At 42.2% G+C, this 21,287-nt stretch overlaps 1 protein-coding gene across 4 annotated transcripts in view; it reads right to left on the bottom strand.

The window, feature by feature from the left end:
* The window catches only part of MOB2 (MOB kinase activator 2), a 109,889-nt gene that overhangs the window by 6,952 nt on the left and 81,650 nt on the right, over positions 1 to 21,287 (bottom strand). For all 4 annotated transcript variants that reach the window (XM_069016981.1, XM_069016980.1, XM_069016978.1 and 1 more), the window contains exons 2-3: positions 3,169 to 3,329; positions 1,869 to 1,962 (exon numbers count right to left, since the gene is read on the bottom strand). In XM_069016981.1, coding sequence (XP_068873082.1) covers positions 1,869 to 1,962; positions 3,169 to 3,329 — 255 coding nt within the window. The remainder of the gene's footprint in view (positions 1 to 1,868; positions 1,963 to 3,168; positions 3,330 to 21,287) is intronic.

Genomic DNA, 21,287 nt, shown 5'->3' with positions numbered 1-21,287 from the left:
GCACTTCCTCTCTTTATTCTGCAGCACAAGGCGCTTATAGAGAACTCTTGTTTAAGGCTCACTAGAGCAGAATGGAGCAACACTAACGCAGGCTTCCTATCACCACCTCCTTTTAGCCACTATTTCCCACCAGGCAAGTGGATAAACACACTCAGTGCTTGGGACAGCCAGTGCCACATCAGGAATTTAAACAGGAGCAAGCTTGGGAACAAGAGTTAACAAAATACTCATCTTACTGCTCACCATTTCTTATTTAGAGACATGCTGTCTCCTTTTGATAAAATCTGGGTCCAGCGGAGATTTATTACTTTCTTTTCCAGCTTGGTTTCAAAGCCTCTAGCATAGCTTTAACTCTCTTCTGACAGTTACCATTCCAACTTTTACATGCAAAAAATACCCTCCATACACTTTGCATGCTTCTGAGAGCTCTCAAAGAAAGCCCCTGATATTAATTTCAAGTGTACAAGATAGCCCAGTGCATTAAGCAAGGCTTTCCTTCTAAGAACTATGTAATGACTGTCAGATACAATACAGAGCTATGGTTCTGTTGTGTACATTCCCTGGGATGTTTGTTTGATGTACTAGAACATTAACTGCCCAGTCGTCTCTTTTAAAATCCATCTCAAGTAAATTAATCCCAGGAAATGCAAGAGGAGGGAAGAAAAGGACTATCAACACATGTTGGAGGGAAAAAACCAAAAACACAATAGGCTTATTCATACTTGACTGGATCTCATATTCCATCATGTTGGACTGTGCTCATCAACAGCAGAAGTTTATGGTAACTTTTTCTTATATTCACACTGTACAGTAACACTACAGAGCTTTCTTTCAGAACTGACAGCTAGTCAGTGTTAAAGTCTACTACATTCTAGAGGCGGAAAAGTGCCAAACCAAAATGTTTTCCTTACTCTTGCAAAGCTGCCACTTGTGTCCTCTGTGCCCAAGGTCTCAGGCAGAGAGCCTGTGGCTCACATCAGGCTAGAGGTTATCTACCAGCAGCCTGGTGCTGTGTCAGTATTCCAGCTCTCAGAAGCACCTCTGAGGTTTTCACAACTCACTTCTCCTGCCCTACCTTCTCTGGAACCCCAGCGCTGTAACCAGTATGGACAGTCCTGCCCTGCCCTTGCTGAGGAGCACACTCTGTGCAGGCACCTCCATGAGCAGCTGCACTGCAGGCTCAGGGCTGAGCTCTGCATGGCAGGGGCATAGTAAAGGACACGGGGACCTGTGGCCCAGACAGGTGACACTCGGAGACACAGCAGGACCTGACAAACCCACGACCTCCCTCAGGCTTTCTCAGCTGTGAGAGTATAAAAGCCCAGGGTTTCCTTTGTTTGGGGTCCCTCTGTGGAGGCACCAGATTGGACTGTTATGAAGTTATTTAGTTACTGTACCAAGTTAATTTTAAGCATCTGAAAGTCTGAGACTCTGCTATGGAAAACCTGGGTCAAGCCAGTAAGGAAAGCTGGTCTGAGCGTGTGGTGTGTAGCTGTGAAGGGGCCTTGGTCCCTCCCACCTCAAGACTGCCAGAGTGGCTCCTGGATGGTCAGACAGGGATGTTTCCTTAACACCCTCCTTTCCCTCTCCCCCAGGCACACACATGGTCATTTGCCTCTCTGATCTGACCTTATAAAACCAGCTCAGAGCACTCCAAGATTCTCATCCTTCTAGTCCTCCACAAAACCATATTTCCACCACACTTCACTGCTGAAGGGAGAGAAGAAGATGCACAACTGACACGTTCTCAACAAGTAGAGACCTGCCATAAAACACTTGCCCAATGCCATCCAATACCAGTATCCTCCCCAGGCAACTCTGAAGACATGGAAACCTTGCATATGTAATAAATGAAAATACTGACTTACGTATTGCACACTGCCATGGTCTGACATGACTCTCCTGTACAGAATTCTGAGATTGTACTATACTGTAAGTTGATGTGATGGAAGAAAGTCGTTGCTGAAAAATAAACAAAGGAAAGAAATTCAGAAGTAGAATACTTTCAAACACTGGTTATCCTCCAGACGATTATTTAAATAGAGCAAGTGAAGCAACCTCAGTCTTGAGCTTGCATACAAATTTAAACATGATTTAGCTAAATGAGCCTAATGATGAACTGCAAAACAAAGAGGTATACAGAAGGAAAGCTCTTGTTTTGATTTAAGATGAAAGCACCATGATGCATTAGCTCTTATTACTCACAAAGCAGCAAGACTGGAAAGTGTCTCCGTCATCAGCCTCACCTTTACAGTAGAATGCTATAAGCTGAAGGCAAACAATTTGCTACGTTCTTTTGAAGTCAGACTTAAAATGTACAGTGGCTAGAAAGAGGCACTATTAGTTTTCACGACACATCTCCTTGTAAAAACAACCAGCAGGAAACCTAGTACACTTCTACTTTTTAAAAATCTCCTCAGATAATTTAACTTCTTAATACCTCTCATGGGGCACCTCACTTTCTCTGAATGAGTCTCTAAAAACTTTCCTGGTGTGCAGTTTAAAGTAGCTTCTTGCTACTACCACACAGTGTTGGAAACATAAACAGGAGTGGGCCACAGCTGCAGGTGAGGACTGGCAGGAGAAGTCCAGGGAAGTAGAGTAAATCAGGGCTGAAGTGCACAGGTACAGCATTCACTCACAGTAGTTGGTCACATCTCTGATTTTCAGCTTGTCTACTGTTTAAATCCAGTGTAATTACACCAAAATTTGGAAGGAACAGGGAGGGAAAAAATCTAACCAAAAGACTTCTCAACTTCTTTAGGCATAAGTTGCTTTACATGTAAGTCTTTAGAAACAACATTTTTACAATGCTTCTGTTCTGGAAGGTCAGTAGCTTGAGTCAGAAAGATGCAGAACCAGCCAGTTTAGCAAGCAGTCAACGGGAATCTTGATGATTCTCCCAAGAGCATCAAAAACTGCAATGCCCTCAGTGCCACAGGGAGGGAGCTGGAAGGAGGAAACGCATCAAGGCTTTCATGCTGCTGAGCACAGCTGGGCTGTGCGTGAGACAGCTTAATTACCACTCAAGGTACAATGACATGCATTACACAGTAAGCATAAATAGTCACTGAGTGTTTCTCTAAGCACTGAAAACAGCAAAAGAGTGAATGAATGGCCCCTCGAGCATGGACAGCAAGCTCAGAGCTGTATGAACACAACACTCACTGTTGCTGGCAAGCCACTCGTTGAGGTCTATTTCCCGTGGTAACATCACTAGTTCCTTAAATTCGAAGTCGGTAATTCTGGACTTTGTGTATTCTGGCTCTAGGTAAAGTTTCTTCTCTTCCGGTGCTGGCTTTTTACCATTTGGCTTTCCCTTGGACTTCCTGGAAAAGATTCAAAAAGAGAGAAGTGGGGTTACCTCTACTGTTGAACAGCTACAGAAAACTGAAAGCAGCTGGGTCATCCAAACTCCTGTATTTGCCTTTACACCGCTCTTCCTGCATTCCCTCCCTTTAGCTTCATTTTGCTGCTCCATCTCCACTGCCCTTTGGCCAGATGAGATTGCAAACTCCTGGGAACACATTGGTCTCTCCTCAGGCCTGTGAACAGCGGTGACTGCGCCTGAAGGAGCCACTCTAATGTGAGGACCAACAACCTGCTGCGCCACACAGTTCCTGATCATCTGAGAAACAGCAAATTCGGCTGCTGAAAGAACAGAGCTGGAAAATCTGGTGCTGCTCATTCAAAGCTACAGCATTCCTTGCTCTCCAGCCCTATTAGAAGCCTTCTTAAGTGAACATCTGTGACTGATAACCACAAAAACACCTGTTTTCTCAATTCCAGAGATACCTGGGACAGAAAGATCTGAGCTCATGTTTTCCTGAAAACCCTTGGAAATCCAATGCATTGTGAAATAACCTTCCATTTGGATTTATAAAAGCACAGAAACCACATTCCATAAAACACACTTATCTCCATGGCATATTGTGACTTTTCATCTCCCTTTTGTAAAGCATTTGCTGTAATCACTAGAGCTTTCCTCTCACTCATTTTTAACTAGACTCTCAATCCAATCCAGGATCAGGGATTCAGTAGGACTTCAGAGGAAGGACAGTGAGTCAAGCACTTTGGTCTTTTAGGCTATGTGGTCAAACATCCATGTGTTCCTACAATTAAAAAAATCTACCTAAGCAGAGATGGAAGATCTATTTAATGGTGAGTGACAATCATAGGGCAATACTTGCTGTCCATTATCATGTGAATACAAGGAAGAGATGCCAGTTCTTTTTTAATGTCAGGCTGTCTTGGTTTAAGTGATTTTTAGGGACCTGTAAAGCCAAGACTAGCCCACCTTTGCAGATGACTGCATTAAGTTTGCTGTCAAAACTCATTAAGATCTCATCCAAAGGAAACAGACCTCACATTTTGGCTCTTAACACACTTAAATGATCTTCCAACTATGTTGCTGTCTGAGATACATGCAGGCTTGATTTTTACCGTGAGGATGTGATACACATCTTTCCAGGAATGGTATTTGAAGTGTCACTGCTCTTCTTAAAGAAAATATGGTTACTCATTTTTCTCTCTTCATGGGCTCTTTACTGATCTGTTTATTAAACACATCTTCAGGAAGATTCATCATCCACATAATCCCTACCAGAGCAGGGAGAGACAGATGCGCCTTCTGCAGGAAAGCAGCACTCTAACTTGGGACACCAGCACTGCCAGTGTTCACTGTCTTAAACCTGTGCTGATTCTTTTCACACTTCTCTCTAACCAGTAAATTAAGACTAGAGGGACTTCAGAAAAGCCATCATAAAGGAAAATCAAGGAAAACTTGGTGATAGCAGCACGATATACACTTACAGCCTCAAGATGTATTTACACAGATGTGCAGAAAGTGCTGCAGGTGTCTGGCAGGGAACAATGGTCACAGCTTCTCTCCCGTGTTAATGAGAAAGGTGGGCTTCATGGTTTAAGGGAGGATGCCTGTGACATCTTTTTAAAGAGTACAACATAGAACATCTTTCTAAAGAATACAAATACAGGATGAAAATAAACTAAAGCCAGTATTCCTGAGGATAAGTTCGGCACAAGAGCTGTACTCCTACGCATTTCCTGCCATGTCCTTTTTCCACAGCAGCGCATTCCAATCCAAATGGAGCCTGCAAGATCTGTCCCTTAAGTTTATTTAATGAAGTGAACGGGACTGATTCTCATAACTGCTCCATAAAGGGATGTTTTAAGACATGAGAATTCAGTTCCTTAGTCCAAGGCTCTTAATACAGAGGGGTTGCTTGCTTAGATTAAATTCCTAGCTGTCAGACTATTCCCGTCTTCAAACCCTTGCATTTGCTACATTTAGTGGTTTCTGGGTTTGGTTTGGTTGGGGGGGGAGGGGGCCAAGATTCTAGCATTCAAGGATAAGTTGATTTTTTTAGGAAAATTATAGTTCTAGTAACAGTCATGCAGAAAATACCTTCAGCTTCAGAGACTGGTTTGACAAACCACATTAACCACACTCAGAGAAAAAAGTTATCAGTGAGAAGTAGTTTGGATAGAGTTTCTGTCTTTGCTATAGTTCAGGATAATTAATCCAAGGGCCCCAGGTTAGGGCTGTGCCACATCAGCTAAGAGCAGTCTGCTGTAAGGAGGAGGAGGGAATAGCTAGACAAGGAGGTCAAAGACAGTCTGTCAGAGTCAGGCTGTGGAGAGACCACAGAGGGAAGTAAGACACATGAGGCTGAGGCAAGACTTCCATCACATGGGAATGGGTGGGGTGTACCTCATCCTCTCTTCAGCATCTCTTCCCCATTTCAAGAGAATAAACGAAAATTCAACACTAAATATATTTCACAAGTTTGCTCCTGCAAACAACACTACACTGTCCTTCTGCAAAATCCAAAGCCCCTCATTTTCACACAAATGTCAATTCTGTGTTAGATCAGTACGTGCAGCCACTCTGAGTCTTTTAAATAGATTGTGTCTTTCCACAACTGCCTTGTGCTGAAGTGGAGCACTTCAAACAAAAGCTTCCTGAAGAATCCAATTTCTGCTTGTTTCCAGAGCTTTGGCTCGGTTTTAAAAGAACCTGACTCTTGGGTATCATCACAGAACCTGCAAAATGCCCAGAATCACTCCTCTCAAAGGATTTATTCACACCACTGAAACCTGAATGTCAAACTGCCATGTGCAGCACGAACATCTTGTTAACCTTTTGCAGCTCCTGAGAGCTACAGCAAGACCACAAATTGTTTACACCAGCACATTTTCATGACCTGCATGTAGTGCAGCTGGGACACGACATGGCCCCAATACTGTATGTACAAACTAAAAAAAAAAACAAACCAGCCTTAAAAATGTCATTTGAACTGGACCATGTATCCACCCCAATTAGACAGAATTTAGGTTCTACTGACTTACTCAAATTAATTGAGTCATGCTCAGTCTAGGCTGTAAAACTGTGTGTTTAGTTTGGGAACTATCAATACCCACCCATAGTAAAACATTTTCCTTTCAAACTTACAAAGCTGGAGCATACAGCAGTATAAAAAAAAACCCTGTTTTAGAAACACAGTTACATATGATTAAGAGTCAACAAAGAATACTTCCATATTCCAGATAAACCAAAGCTTATTCATTCAATCACTAGAATTACCAAATAGTGCAAGGTTTAGGAGTGAGCTTCCTTCCCTCTGCTCGCCCCTACCTCCCAGTTCACTGTTGTTTCAAAGACTTGTAAGAACACACCAGCTGGACTCAAGTCCAAAGGCACAAAATGAAGCATCCATTATTTCCTTTTTGTGAGCTCTTCTCATTCAAGATGCCTTCCTTAATTTTTCATTTTATGTTTAAAGTACACAAATACAAATACAAAAAATGTCAAGAACAGTAGAGTTTCACTGTTCTATTCAGGAAACACCAAAATTCATCACCTGTAGATGACTGTTTATTGGAAAACATAACTAAGTGTCATCGAAGACCACAAAAAGAGCACTACTTTTCAAAACACAGCTATAGGCACCTCAAGTCCTGATTCATGTTTACATGTGTCTTTCTTCAAAAATGAGAGAATTCTGCTTAGATTTGTCTTAACGTGTCCACACCACATCAACCGTATCACCCAAGCAGCTGCAGAAGCAGCTCTTACACAGCAGGTTGGTGGTCTGACCACAGCTTAGACCGAATCCTGTCTATCAGTGCTTAACTGCTAATTAAGGAAAGATCTTTAAGGAATCCAAGGAGACAGCACTCCAGTTTTTACTGGGCAAACCAGAGTACAAACTAATTCCTCAGACAATTCCCAGGCTAGGTCTGCCTTTGGTTTTAGGCACTTGATTGAACGTGATGCCACAGGCCAAGTCACACCCACAAATAAATTTCAGAGAGGAAAAAGTGATGGCAAATGGCAGAAGGGAGATCACTCGCCTGAAGACTTAGAAGAAGGTTCAGCAAACTGGCTCCAGGCCAAGACTCTACATTCACTAATGCTTCTAGCAGGGCCGCCAGACTCAGCCTTGTGTCCAGCTAGAAAACACATCAGCTGCAAGTTTGCCTGGATTTCACTGCAGAAAGAAAGGTGTAAGACACTCCACCAAGTGACAGCCCACTGATGTTTTTTCTCTAGTCTAACTGCTTTGTTAAGATCGAGTAAAATTCCCAATTTCCCAGCTTGCTTTCTTATCCCACATCAGTTAATAAAGAAACTCCTCTAATCTTTCTCTCATTTCCTTCTTGATAAGATGCTCAGTAGTTTCGTGGTTTAAAAACCCTGCACTTCAGAGTCTCTTCAAAGCACCATCAAGGTTTAATTTTAACACCATTTTGAGGAAGTGTTATTCCCATTTCACAGCAGAAACTGGCTGTAAGGTTCAAAGTTGATTCACGGTACAAATGCTAAATATGTGCTTTGGTGTAAACCAACACAGTTTGGTTGGAAAGAAGCACACACGAAGCAATCTGATTTAGTTGAAGAAAGACCAGAGACCCAGTGTCCACTCAGTGGATATGCTTCATAACCTGATGTAGTTCACATCACTTTGGAATCGTACCAGGCATCCATAGTTCTGGTCACGAACATCTATTTATTACCAGGCTGATCGCACAGAGGGAATACTAACAATTTATTAAATGCTAAACTTCCCTAAACTGACCATGCTATTTTAGATGATCTCTATCAGTTCAGGATTCCTTTTTTCCAAAGGAAACCAGCCCAGCTATAATAATTTCTTGCTGTCTCCAGCAAGCTGTGCAGTTTCTTACACTGCATCTGAAATTGAAATCTCTTCAAAGACAATTGATGATACTTTGATCCTCCTCTCCCATCCTCCACACCAAACTAACTGTCCTTGGGATGAATGGCTGTTTACGTTTTCTTTTTGAAAGTACGTTATCAGTGGGTTTTCTCTTTTTAGTGTGGCATATTAAAATGGAAATAAGAGTAACTTTAGAAAGTTAAAAAATTTATTTAAAAACCTTGTAGTGGTGACGACCAGAGCTGCAGGCTAAACTCCCATCACCCTGTGTTCTCCGGATCATGCAGCAATTTCAGGTTCCAGCCAAGTCTCAAACACACCAATTTCCATTGGAAAATCGACAGAACAGGTCTGGCAGGCCTCACATGGTAAATCTGTCTCTGTTAGCAAACTTCAAAACTCACAAGCCATCTCAAGTCTGTGAGGATGAAAATCACCATGGATCACAAACCTTACAGGACAAAGACGCGTATTTTGTGATTAATATGGTGTGGTTTTGTGGGCTTTTTTTAGCAACTGACCCTATTCCTTATGTAAGGTTAACTCCTATAATCCTAGCAATCTGCACAAATTCAGAAGAGAGCAAGTCTTGACTGTTGCCAATCCAGCTGTGACATATTCCATTAGCACTGGTGAGAGTACAGCCCCCAGTCCACAGCAATGCATGCAAAAAATGGCACAAAAAGAAAAAACGGGTTTAAGGAAGATCAAAACAAAGATGCCCACAGAAAGAGTACCAAATGATACTAAAAACATCACTCAAGGGTCTGGGGGTTATTGTCAAGTAACCTGGCTCGCACTTTACAATTTGTATAGTTCACAATCCAGAAAAGTTTGGGGTTTAAATGGTGCACTCCCAACTGGAACTTTTACAGGGATTACTGTCTGTAACAGCAACACCAAGTATACTTCTACACACTGAACTAGCTGACATATCAAACTATCTGGGCCTTCGATTTTTTATCCTGTAATATTTTCTTTCTTTTTGAAGGGCTGTGTTTTAAAACACACTCCACTATATGAAGTGTTATAAAGTGAAGTATTTCTACCAAAACCTGCTTTCTTGGCACTCTAAGAATGGGGGTTAGCTTCAGACAAAATTAGAGAGGCAGTAAGCCAACATTGTAGCACTGTCCTTCAGACAAAACTTTATGAACACTGTTTTTATTTTTCCAGTGAATAAGGGTTTAGAATTCAAAATTAAAGGTGTACTGGATGTTTGCATTTTACCTTCTCTCCTCTTCCCTTCTTTGGGCAGGGAGTCAAAGGGGATATGACTGAAACAGAAGAGGGAGTAAAACACATTAAGGCAAAAAAATTCCAATATTCAAGGCCTCTCCCTTAATGTACTCCCCTTGGCAGAAAGGAAAACCACAGTGATTTCAGCTGTGCACAGAAGGCTACAGCTTTGTAAGGTAAACCAGGTCAGCTGCTCACAGATATACTCTTTACCTTTATGGGCTTTTTATGTGGCCCTTTACTGGAAAGAAATTATCAGTTAATTTCTGGTTACAAATGTTCTGCGTAAGCATGGGAGTCCTGAATCCATTCATAGCAGGAAGGAAACAGTTTTATGAGCTAAAATTTATGAGCCCAAGTGACAAGAACAATGAAGAAGCAGGTTACGCCAGTTCTTATGGGTCAGGAACAACTCTTGAAGGCTGTCCAGTTTCCTACCCAGCAGCCCACTGCCTTTGCTCCTCAGTTAAGAGCAAGAACTGGAAACTTAGAAAGGCTATGGAGCTTAAAATCCCTTCTTGGTAATTCAGTGTCTTTGTTTACTTGTACAGCATGCAAGAAAAGGGGAATAACAGCTTCCTTCAAACATCGGTCAAACTGCCCTTCCTTTGAGACGAATGCCAAAGATGATGTTTGTATTTCCCCTCTTTCTTTAAAACAGCACAAGATTAGCACCTCTGGAGGTTCTTCTGCAATCCCATGTCCTGTTTTAACCCAGGTCACTGCTAAGTCTTCAGCTGGAAATGCCACGTGACAGCACACCCAGAACACAAATCCTGGACGTACACATCCATGTTCGGGATTGCGAAAGAAAAGAACATCAGCATGGGAAAGGAAGCTGCGCAAGGTATTGGAAAGCAAGTCCAAATCCCAGTGCAGCATTCAGTACAATTGTTCACAGATTGCTGAGGACAGTGCTTTTCTCCAGGGCTGCGCAAGGGAAGGAGACAAAGCTTCTGAAGGCAGTCTCCATTCCGATCTCCTCTTGCCCCAGGTCTCTGACAGACCTCTCTGACCTCAGCTTCATTCTTCCCCTCTCCTGCCCTGCGTTAGCTCCAGGGCTTGGTTGCTGCACAGGTCTAAGGGGGCTGAGCAGCATAAAGCGTCTTTGGCAGCATTTCTGGCCCTGCTTCTTCATTTTTGTTCTGTTTTTAAAAGTTACTAATAGTTTATTTAAGAGGAGGAGGAAAGAAGAATGTACCCTACATGCCAGGGAAACTTTTTCTTTGGGATTCTCATAGTGACTCCTTGCCTTAAAAGGGAATCTTTGCTTGGCCTCCGGATGCTCTGCTGTAAACAGTCGGTGCCAAGGCATGGCAGGCATGCTAAGGATGACAAGTGCCATAACATTATTTCATAATGCTGCTTCTCAACAGAAAGCCCAAAACATTCTGTAGGGCCAGACTGAGTTCCAGCTGGTGCTGCTGGCAAAGTAAGGAGAACATGGGACACCTGCACCATGCCATGTCTGGTGCATCAGGCCTTTCTGTTCCTTTTTGTAGAACTCCCCACCCACCTACTGGTGAAGGGGCTGGAGCACAAGTCTTACAAAGAACAGTTGACTGAGCTGGGGTTGTCTGGCCAAGAGAAAAGGAGCCTCAGGCTACCTTATCACTCTCTACAACTACCTGTAAGGAGGCTGTAGCAAGAAAAGGTCTCTTTTCCCATGTAACAATGGATAGGACAAAAGGAAACGGCCTCAAGGTATATACTGGTATTAGAAAAAATGTATTAGGAAAAATTTCTTCACCAAAAGAGTTATCAGGCACTGGAGCAGGCTGCCCAGGGAACTGGTAGAGCCACCATCCCTGGAAGGATTTATGATGTGTGCATGTGGTTTGCTGGCAGACTCGGCGACCTCAAGGGTCGTTTCCAACCTAAACAGCTATGATTCTTCCTACCTCTCTGATCCATCACCTCCCAGCACAAGCTCAGTGTTTGCCCACAGTGGTGTGTCAGAGCATGCTGAGACTCCCAGGGGTTTGTCTGCTGGTGCCCAGGGTCCCCCATCTTGTCTCCAATGCAGCTCTGGGAAGAAGGGCTGCAGAGGCAAGGCCAGGCACGCCACAGCTCAGCTAATGCTACAAAAATGCACAGAGCGCATTCTTGTGGCAAAACACGCTGCGCTCGAGTTCCCTTTCTTCCCTGGGCCTACCTGCCAGAACTCCTCCTCCAGACTGAACAGAGGTGTCCAGCTTCCTGACTGCACAGTCCTTGCCCTCTCCAGGTTCCCCTCCAGATAACACACTTGGGACACCAGGGGAGCCATGTCCAAGGGGATACAATCCTTATTTCTATGAGTCAGTGACATAATTTAGAAGAAACTATTCACTAGAAGAAACAAAATTACCCAAGCCATACCAGCTGTTCTCCATTTTGAAATGTTCTCTTTTACCTTGGTGCCAAAAAGCCCTCACATAAACCAACCAGGAGGTACCAGCACGAAGGCTCAGCAAGATTCTTTTCTTAAGCAACTTACTACAATCCAGACTTCTGTCATTTTGTGGAATAGGAAATCAAAAGGACAACTCTTTCCTATTTTCAACATCTCCACATGGAGCCAGATAAGGTCTGTGGTAACAGAGATTCAGTAGGTCACAGACTAAGTGTTGTTAACAATTAATTTACCCAATGCTTAGAACAAACCACACACCAGAGCACTGAGTCAGAGGTGCCCAAGTCCTGAGCCTGGGACTGACATGGAGTGGGGGCTTTTGTTTGTTTTTGTTGGTTTTTTTAAGTCTCCTGTTGGCAAACTGTCTGAAATGAAGCCAAAACTGAGCAAAAAGAGGACAAATCTCAAATCCCTGCTTGAGAAGGTGTCTCATAGTATACTCTCCCGTGCTTGCAATTCCTCCTCCCCTTGAAGATCCTGGTGTGGGGACAGGAGAGGCCACCCTATGCTATACTCTTTAGGACATCTCTGCCCAGCCATTCAGCAGCTGGAAACACAGGCTGGAGCTCTGATCTGGGCTTTGTCTTGTTAAGACACAGCTCATTTCAGTCCCCAGGCAAACACTCCAAACCCACCAGGCCCATGCACAATACCAAGATAAGGATGCTCCTGTATCCTTGCCTCCCTTAGAGGAAAAATTCCATTAGTATTCAAGCAACACAAACGCTTCCTCATCATCCTTCACTGCTAAATACACTCCCATACTGCAGCTACACAGTAGGGCCAGGATTCATTTCACCACAGATATCTGCACATGTAAATGTTTACATCTCAGCTAGTTCTCCAAGGGCCTCTGGAAACCAGCAGAGATAAACAGTTCTTTCTCTAAAACAAAAAACATTGCACTCCAAGGCAGAGATCTACAGCACACCTTACGCTTCTTTAAATAAAACACACAGAGGAAGGAGAAAATTGGCTCTCAGCTGAGAGCAGACAATGGCAGAGACAGCAAGCCTGGTTGTTACATGTGCTGCAGTAGAAAGGTCACCCACGGAGCCTTGAGAACAAGTGATCTGCACCAAGATTTGAAAGCAAGTTTTGAGGTGGCTTTTAACACCTTTTTCACTCTGGGGAAGATAAATATAGATCTGTCAGGTTTGTTATTATATTCAGAGCAGCATTTTTTCAGCAGACAGTTTGAAATTCAGGAGGCCAGAAATACTGCTTGCTGAGAACAAGGAAGAACAATGTAATTGACAAAAAAAAAGTTTTATCTCTTTTTTAAGATTTTTAAACTCTGCAAATTGAAAGAAAAATTTAATGTACTGTAGTAAAAGCACAAAAAATTTCAATTAACATATCTATTCCCCATGTCTTTTCTGACATGTCTATTAGTTTAATCAGTAATTTATTATCCTCTAATCTCCTACTGGAACACAGCGTTATTTTGACTTTTACGTCATTATTAAATTCAGGTTTTGGCAGCAACTGCTCCTCCTGGCTACTCTGATGCAGCCCTGTTATCTCTAGATGAGCACATCCAGTACCCTGTGGTGCACCTTTGCGGGGAGGGAGTTCACCACCAGAGCACATAAATCACTGAAGGCACTGTTATGTCCCAACCCTGACGAAGTTTGTAGAGCTGGAAGACTGCAAAGATACCTTTTTATTTCTAAACCAAGCAAATTTGATTTGGAAACCTCATAGCCTTGTAAATGTGGGATTTCACAACATAGCTTGCACAGAGTTGCTTTTCAGGATGGAACTGTGCTTTAATTGCTGGGAATTATTTCACCATGGCAACCTGGCTTCAGCAATCAGACTTCTCTCTATATAACCCAAGATATACAAATGCAGACAGCTCGCTCTGTTCAGAGAGTACCAGGGTGCAGACAAGTTTCTCTTTGTAAAAAAATGGATTAGTTTCCTCACTGCCTTCTTGCCTTGCAAGCTCTCTTTGTATGACAACAACCAAAAACGATCTGACAATATAGGCTAGTTTTAAGTACCACTGTAGCCTAAAGAAAACCTGCAACAGCAAAACCATGTTAGATATGCAAGTCAAGCTCACCCACATACTGTGTTTTGGAAGATGGGTGCATATAGTGTCTCGTGTACTCGTAATGTGAAATTACAACTGTTTAGGCACAAAAAGTGTCCTGCATCAGAAGGATAAGTTAGGTATTCCTCTTGGGAAGAGACTGAAAATAAGTTCATCACCTGCCTTCCTGCTATAGTTCCACCTTGGAAAACACCACCTATATGTAATCACACATTAAACAGGATTTCATGTAATTTTTATGTGAAGCCGAAACCTTCACATGAACTTTGTCTGCTTTCCATCAGAAAAAATTTGGTTTAATGGGATAGAAATGTGCTAGGGCACACCACGACTGAGAGTGCACACGGAAACACAGGTAAGAACAGAGCTACTTCAAACATCTCAGCTTTCTTTACAGGAGCTTCAGTACACAATATATACTCAGATAGCATAAGGGGGAAAAAAATTAACTTGTTTTCACTATTCATAAGCAATTTTGCATGCCTGCACCTGTCACCTCACTTTTAAAGCATGTGTACTAGCACACACATGTGCATCTTGTGGCATTGAGACACACAGCTGGGGGGAATTCCATCACCTACCAGTCATTAGTTATTGAGCAGGCTGGGCAAAGAAATACCAATGTGAGGAAAGCAACCCCACCCAAAATTTTCATCCTCTGGATCAAGCTCCACAAACTCATCTCTTACACTTTAAATTAACCACAGCATTGTAATTAGGAAGATATCTAGAAAATATCATATGTCAAGGTCAGTTCTCAATGGCAGAGATCAAAAATTATTTTTCCCCCCTTTTGTTAATATTTTGGCTTTAATTTAAACCACAGTCAGTTCAGGGAAGTCCCATCTCCCCTGGTATGCCTTAGACCAGATCCTGTGAGGGCCTTTCAGTTTTAGTGTGAACTATCTTGTTAAAAATTGAAGTCCATAGTTAGAAGGCATAAATTGTGTGTCTCCTCACAGGGTAAGAAAGTCAGTGGTAAAAGGAATCAAAGCATTATCTTAATTACATAACTTTCATTAACAAATGATACGTACAAAACTTTCACTAGTGTAACCATGCAGTTAATTTTTAAAGATTTTTGACAGAATGATGCAATGCTCTATTCAGTTTTGTCAACCACAGCACACAGCTGTTTCAGAATTTCTTAGAAAACAGCACATTGAAGCTTTTCTATACAACAGAGGAAGGAAAAAAAATCTATTTAAAATACAAACTCTATGGATTCATAGGCCAAAGTAAAGAACATATGAATGACTGATCAAAAAAAATAGTAGGATGGGTAATGGTTTAATTACTGGTACAGTTAGAGCACTGTTAATTAGCTAGTGAGACAGCAGTGATTCCCAACCCTAATTTATTACTTTTCCAGATATACCACAGGAGACTGAAAAGCAAGTACAAACACTTTTACAGATATACTGATCCACTAGCAGCCAGGAAAAAACCCATAGATATACTCAAATTTGTAATGTTACCTCCAAGGCCCTGCTAAAATACAAATTCAGTCTTTTAATTAAAGGCTGAAAGCACAACCAAGGAACTGGTTAAGGAAAACCAGTAATTTTCAGAAACAAATACTAAAATTAGATGCACAGTTGTGTGCTGAAGTTGTTTCACTCCCTTGGCTGCACGTGCAAATGACAAAAGGATTTTTAACTGTTCATGTGGACTTGCAACTGATCAGTTCATGGAAGCTGAGACCAACACCTGAGACATTGCTCAAAACACAATGTGAGGCCACACCTCCACCCCAGCTTTTGCAAACCGGCGTCACACCTCAAAGCAAGGCATGGTTATGTGTGGATTTAAAAATGTACTGGTTTGAATGACATACCTAGACATGAAAAAACCTTTCTATGCTGCAAAACAACAGAAAAATTACTATTTCAGTTGAGACAGAATAGAATTTCCCCTCTGTCCCACACAGAATGTGGTCTCAAGACCACCAGCTTTATCTTTTCCCTGCATAGGTTTGCTCTGAAGAAATACATCAGTCACATCAAAACTGGGGACTCTGTAAAAGAAGGAATCAGCAAAGCCTCTTTATCACAATTTTCCTTTTCCCTGTTGTGCTAAATGCATCCTGCTGACAGTCAGCACTTTCCCTGTAAGGCTTTGGTGTTCTGAGCCTGGGATGTGTGGACACACTGGACTGAAGAGCAGATCTGGGTGTCTGGAGTGTGAGTGGAGCCAGCAAGGTGCACCTCATGTCATCCCACCTCTGTGTGAAGTTACATAAACCACCAATGAAGAAACCCAAGCCTTCTTTCTTCAGTAACTCCATGTACTTTGGATGGTGTGCCAGGACTACTTTTTCCAGATAGCAAGCTAAGAATTTTAATATTTTCACTATCTGCCCTTCTGAGGACAGCTGCACTCACTGCTGATTTTTCCTTTTTTAAAAATAAAAGGAATCACACAGACATCCACAATGTTCCTTTCACCTGGGGAGCATCTGCTGCCACCAGTTCCTGCTGTCTGAGCAAAAGCATTTCTAAACTTATTTCCGTATCAGACAGAAAAGAACTTGCAAAATTAAGAGAGCAGCATTTTCTGACACGCTCAAGCAACCCGGCTTCAGTGCTAATGGGCTCCATTCACTCAAAAGAAGTGGGGTTTTTCTTCAGAAAGCTGGAAGAAAGGGTTAATCCATACATCCAATCCCCTCCCCTTTCCAGAGACTAGGTGCTGGCAGCTCTTAAAAGAAATGCAACATCTCTTCTCTGACAGCAATTCGCTGAAATTTAAGATTCTGTTGAATCACACAGCACCAGGGATTAAGAAAAAGAATTAAAAAATCCCCCTCAACAAAAGAATACTTTAACAAACTCAATTTTGGTGTAGTCACAGAGAGATGTATGATAGAGGAACAGATATATTTTGTCTTAGCCATCTTAGAGACAGGACAACTGATAGGAGATCGCATTCCTAACACCACACCTCTTCAAAAAAACCCAAAAATGACAACAGAAAAGCTCTTCTACAGAGGATTTATTTTTCTCTTAAAAACCTACCTGGTAAAGGTCTTGGAGTGCACAGACATTTGAGATCCCAGAGAACAGCAGACAGAAATTGTGTGAAATAGGTAATTTTCCCATAGAGAGCAGCACCAGAAACATGGGCGATTGCAACATAGGAAACAAAGAGACAAACCAGGAACTGTAGTCAACTCCCAGAAGGATGAATGTTGCACACTCATACTTTGCTCATATATAAACTGAAATAATCTTCCAGACTGAAACAAGAAGCTAAAATCTGGAACAAATCCTATAATGAAACAGATGCATACCAAGAAAACAAGATAAAAGAAGGGTGAATAATTTCACAAGTCTGAGATTACAGTCAAACCTATTCTTTGTAAAGTGTCCAGGAGGCATCTTCAGTAAAAAAAGCAGCATATTTTTGCCTCTAAACAAGAGGAAAATGCTATTAAACCTTGGCCAGGAGCCCTTTCTGTAAAAGCTCTGGAGACACCTTAGAGGGTTGTTTCAACACAGAGAAGAATTTTAGCAGTGCCCTCCCTCTGGCTATCGCTTCCCAGAATGTGGAACACGCAACCAAAATACAACTTAATGCTGTAAATACCTCTGAAGAAAGACACCAAGTTCTTCATTAAGTTAATGCACTGTACATGGTTCACCAATGTTCACAAATGCCCCAGGGTCATGACACTCCTGCAGTGAACACAAGTGAGCAGGCAAACGATTATCCCAAAGAAAGAGAGGAGTGCCTGGTGTGCTGGGCCCACCAGTAAGACACAGCACCTTTCCAGCGCACTGCTCCAAGTTCTGAGCTCCAACAAGAGCCCCAGTCATGACATGGCCTTGCCGGAGGTTTCTGACAGCTTGCAGCGGGGCTGAACATCAAGCAGAGCACTACAAATTTTTATATCTACAGCCAGAAGAGACTTTGCTACCTGTGTATGCTGGGAACACCCAGCACATGCAGGGAGAGCCGCCTCTCCAGCGGGCACATCCCAGCCAGATGAGTCCACCAGGCTGGCAATGCCACCTAGGTGTGCTTCCTGCAAGCCTCTGTCCCGACGACAGGACACTCACATCAAAGTGCAATCTCCACAAGCACATCTGTGCTCCCATACACACAGAAGAGCCACCGGAGTCCCTCCTGCCTGGTCACCCCTTATCAAAGCACAGGATGTTACTGCTCCATAGTGTCACCAGTTCTGAGCAGCTGAGAGTCCCCCCAAAGGCCATCATTGAACGAGGAATCAGCTCCTGTTACAGAAATATTCAGGAGGACACAGCATGACAACTACCGATGTCAGTTTCCCTGAACCATAAACATTTTGAACTATTTCTGTACAATGGAAAGTTGTGGGACGGAGAAAGAAAAAGAACAGGATAAAAATAGCCAACGTGGCTCTGAAGAGCATTTTGCCTATAAGCCCCTTTCCCTGCATACTGTCCTCCCTCCCTTCTCTTCTGCCTGTCCCAGGCCTTTGCATTAATCAGATTAGCCAGTGTTAAACAAGGCTCTTCTAATTACTTTCTAATACTGTGAACTGGACTAAATAACTGAAAAATGTTTCTGCCTAAATTAGAATAAAATAGGATTGACTTTTTAAATATTTGCTTTATTCCTGCTGATACATGCAAACATCACAGACAACAGCTGTCTTCAGCCATGGAAATCCAGGCAGCAGAGGAGAAGCTCCTCTGCTCCTACCCATCTATGTCCCAGTTCATGAACACAAGACAACCTTGGCTGATCACCTAAAAACCAGAATGCAGTGTCAAAATTAACCTGGTTTCTTCCTCATCTTGCTATGAATTGAGAAATAGAGAAGGAATTTAATTAAAAAAAAAATTTTAAGTGCTGTCTATAAAAATACATAGCAGCATCCAGAATGCCAACTCAAACTTGCTAATTTATCCAAATGAAACAATCATTATCACACTATCATTGAAGACAAGTTACTACACTTTTGAAAAAAAGAGTGGGGTTGGTTGTTTTATTTTTAGTTGGTATCCAAATCAAATCCCTGCAAAATGCTGTAAAAAGGGAGGCTCTTAAGAGACAGGGAAGGTTTAACTTATCCCCACACTCATCCGGTAATGTGCGCACATATAAACCATCCTGTAATTTATCAAAAGACACTACACAATGACATCACAACTCTGTAGCCTGCATCATTTCTCTTTCTCTGTATTCCTGATTAATAGTCAACTATCCCAGAAGGACCCAGTTTCACTGGAGACTTAAAAGGAAACACACTGACTAGGAAGCTGCACAAGGAACAGCCTATGAAAATCACCAGCACAGCATCCAAAGTGTCACAGCACTGCAAACACACTCGAGCAGTTGAATCAGGACTCAGGTACTGGCACAGGCAGTGAACATTTTGTCCTGAAATCAGCAGCATGTGGCTCTGAAAAACACTTATGGCTGGCTCTGTTATCCACTGGGACTAAAGACAGGAGAGATCGCAGGAACCAGAGTCTTCCTTCCACTTGTGCTGCTTGAGGCCAGTAAAATGCAGACTTTTGCAAGGAAGCCAACAGGAATCCATGGTGTCACAAGAAACTTGGACAACTAATGAAATAATGCTAAAAAATAGAATAATATTCCAAGTTTTCACATGATACTCTGCCCTTTCTCCTTCCACCTCTCTCCAGAACCACCAACTCAGAGAAATAAAAAAAACCAAAAACCAGAAAAACTGCATCTATTTTAGGTTTCTCTTCCTCTCTAATTATGGGCTAAATAATAGCACAATTCATTACAGAAAAGGGGAAAAAATGACATTAACGTATTTCAAAAACATATGAAGCGAAAAGAAATTAAACAGCCCTAATTAAACACCATGTTAAGGAACCTTTCAGCTGTGCTACGACTAATTTAAAGAGGAGATGACACTTTTCTATTGGTGTTTCAATTTTTTTTAATCATTACAAGTATGCAGCCTTGGTCCCATCCCTGAAGTGTTAAACACAGTTTACTAACCAATATGATGAAAGATACAAGCATCTCCAGAGTTCTTCATAGCTGAATCACTAATAATTTAGAAGAGCAATAAACCTAACTGTAGCTTTCATAAAACATTAATTAGAAAGACTGAGAACACATCTGTTGCTTTTGTTACATTTTCCCCCCTTTTGGGTTCAGCTGTCTTTCCCCCGTGCTCTTTTAAACTCTTCTCAGGTTCTCAGGACTGCTCTTCTCATGAAGTCTTTCTGCTTCCTCACACCTCCCTCTCCTCGTTTCCTCCGTGTATTGATTCCTCCTCTGGCAGCTGTTACTATCAACACGTGACACACACAAACACACACACACAATCTGGCACCCAGCAGGCAGGAGGACCTGGACCCACTAACTAATGAAAACAACTTGCATGTTAAAAGCTTCAACTGTGTTAATTGTACCTACACACACTCAATGTAAATAACACAACAAATCTGCTGTGAAGAAGATCAAACTGATTAAGTATTGTACAAGAACAACTGAGCTTTATAATTCACAAGCAGGAGAGAGACAGAGTGGAGGCAGTTTAGAGTGAACACAGGCATTCTATCCCTTGTCCATTGTGAATTTCTGCAATTCCTTGGCAGGCTGTGGAAGGCTGGGAGGAAACTGTGATCATGACGGTTCCCAGTTAGTCCTGAGAAAAGGGCTTAAAATGCAGTGGCCTGCTCATAACACCAGGCTGTGCATAAGCAAGATATCCTTTGACCTCATCACCAAGCCACTGGCAATGGCCTGATCAACAGAAGACAAATTATTCCATGCAGAGTTTAGCATTGTATAGACTGCAGGAAACTCATACAGAAGTTTCAGGTGGCCAAGCTTAAAAGTGGTATTTAATACCTTTATTCTGAAAAAGAAGGCAAGATGTCTGAGATACATCTCATTTAACTTATGACTACAACTTATGTATTACCATGTGAGGTGGCCACTCTATCAGGGTGGCATTGCACCTCTGCATTCAAACACAGGACATTTAAGGTCCCTGTTCTTTTCTACCAACAATAATCTCAGCTCTGGATGCCTCTGTTCAGAGAAATCCCATCACAGCTGTCACTAAGCCACCATTTTTTGGCCTAAACAAGGTTCCATGTGGTTCCTTCTTTCACCATCGCTGACTGGGCTCACGCTTTCTTAAGCACTAATATCCCATTTCTGCAGTAAGGAAACTTTGATTTAATGTAGTATTTACCTGGCTCCTCACCACTGCCTGAGCTCTCTGCAGACTAGGCTGAGTTTATGTTTTACAGAACAAAGCAAGATGATGCAACACACATAAGGTCAGATAAGGCATCCGAAGCAGATTCAAGATGAGAAATAAGAGAACCAGTCTGGCATCTAAAGAAAGTTTTTGTGACTTCACAGTTCTCTCTAACCATGAGCAAAAGGAAATACCCAAAACAAA

Source organism: Aphelocoma coerulescens, chromosome 5 (genome assembly GCF_041296385.1).
Source record: "Aphelocoma coerulescens isolate FSJ_1873_10779 chromosome 5, UR_Acoe_1.0, whole genome shotgun sequence".
Lineage (NCBI taxonomy): Eukaryota > Metazoa > Chordata > Aves > Passeriformes > Corvidae > Aphelocoma > Aphelocoma coerulescens.
This window is presented reverse-complemented; position numbering and strand designations above follow the sequence as displayed.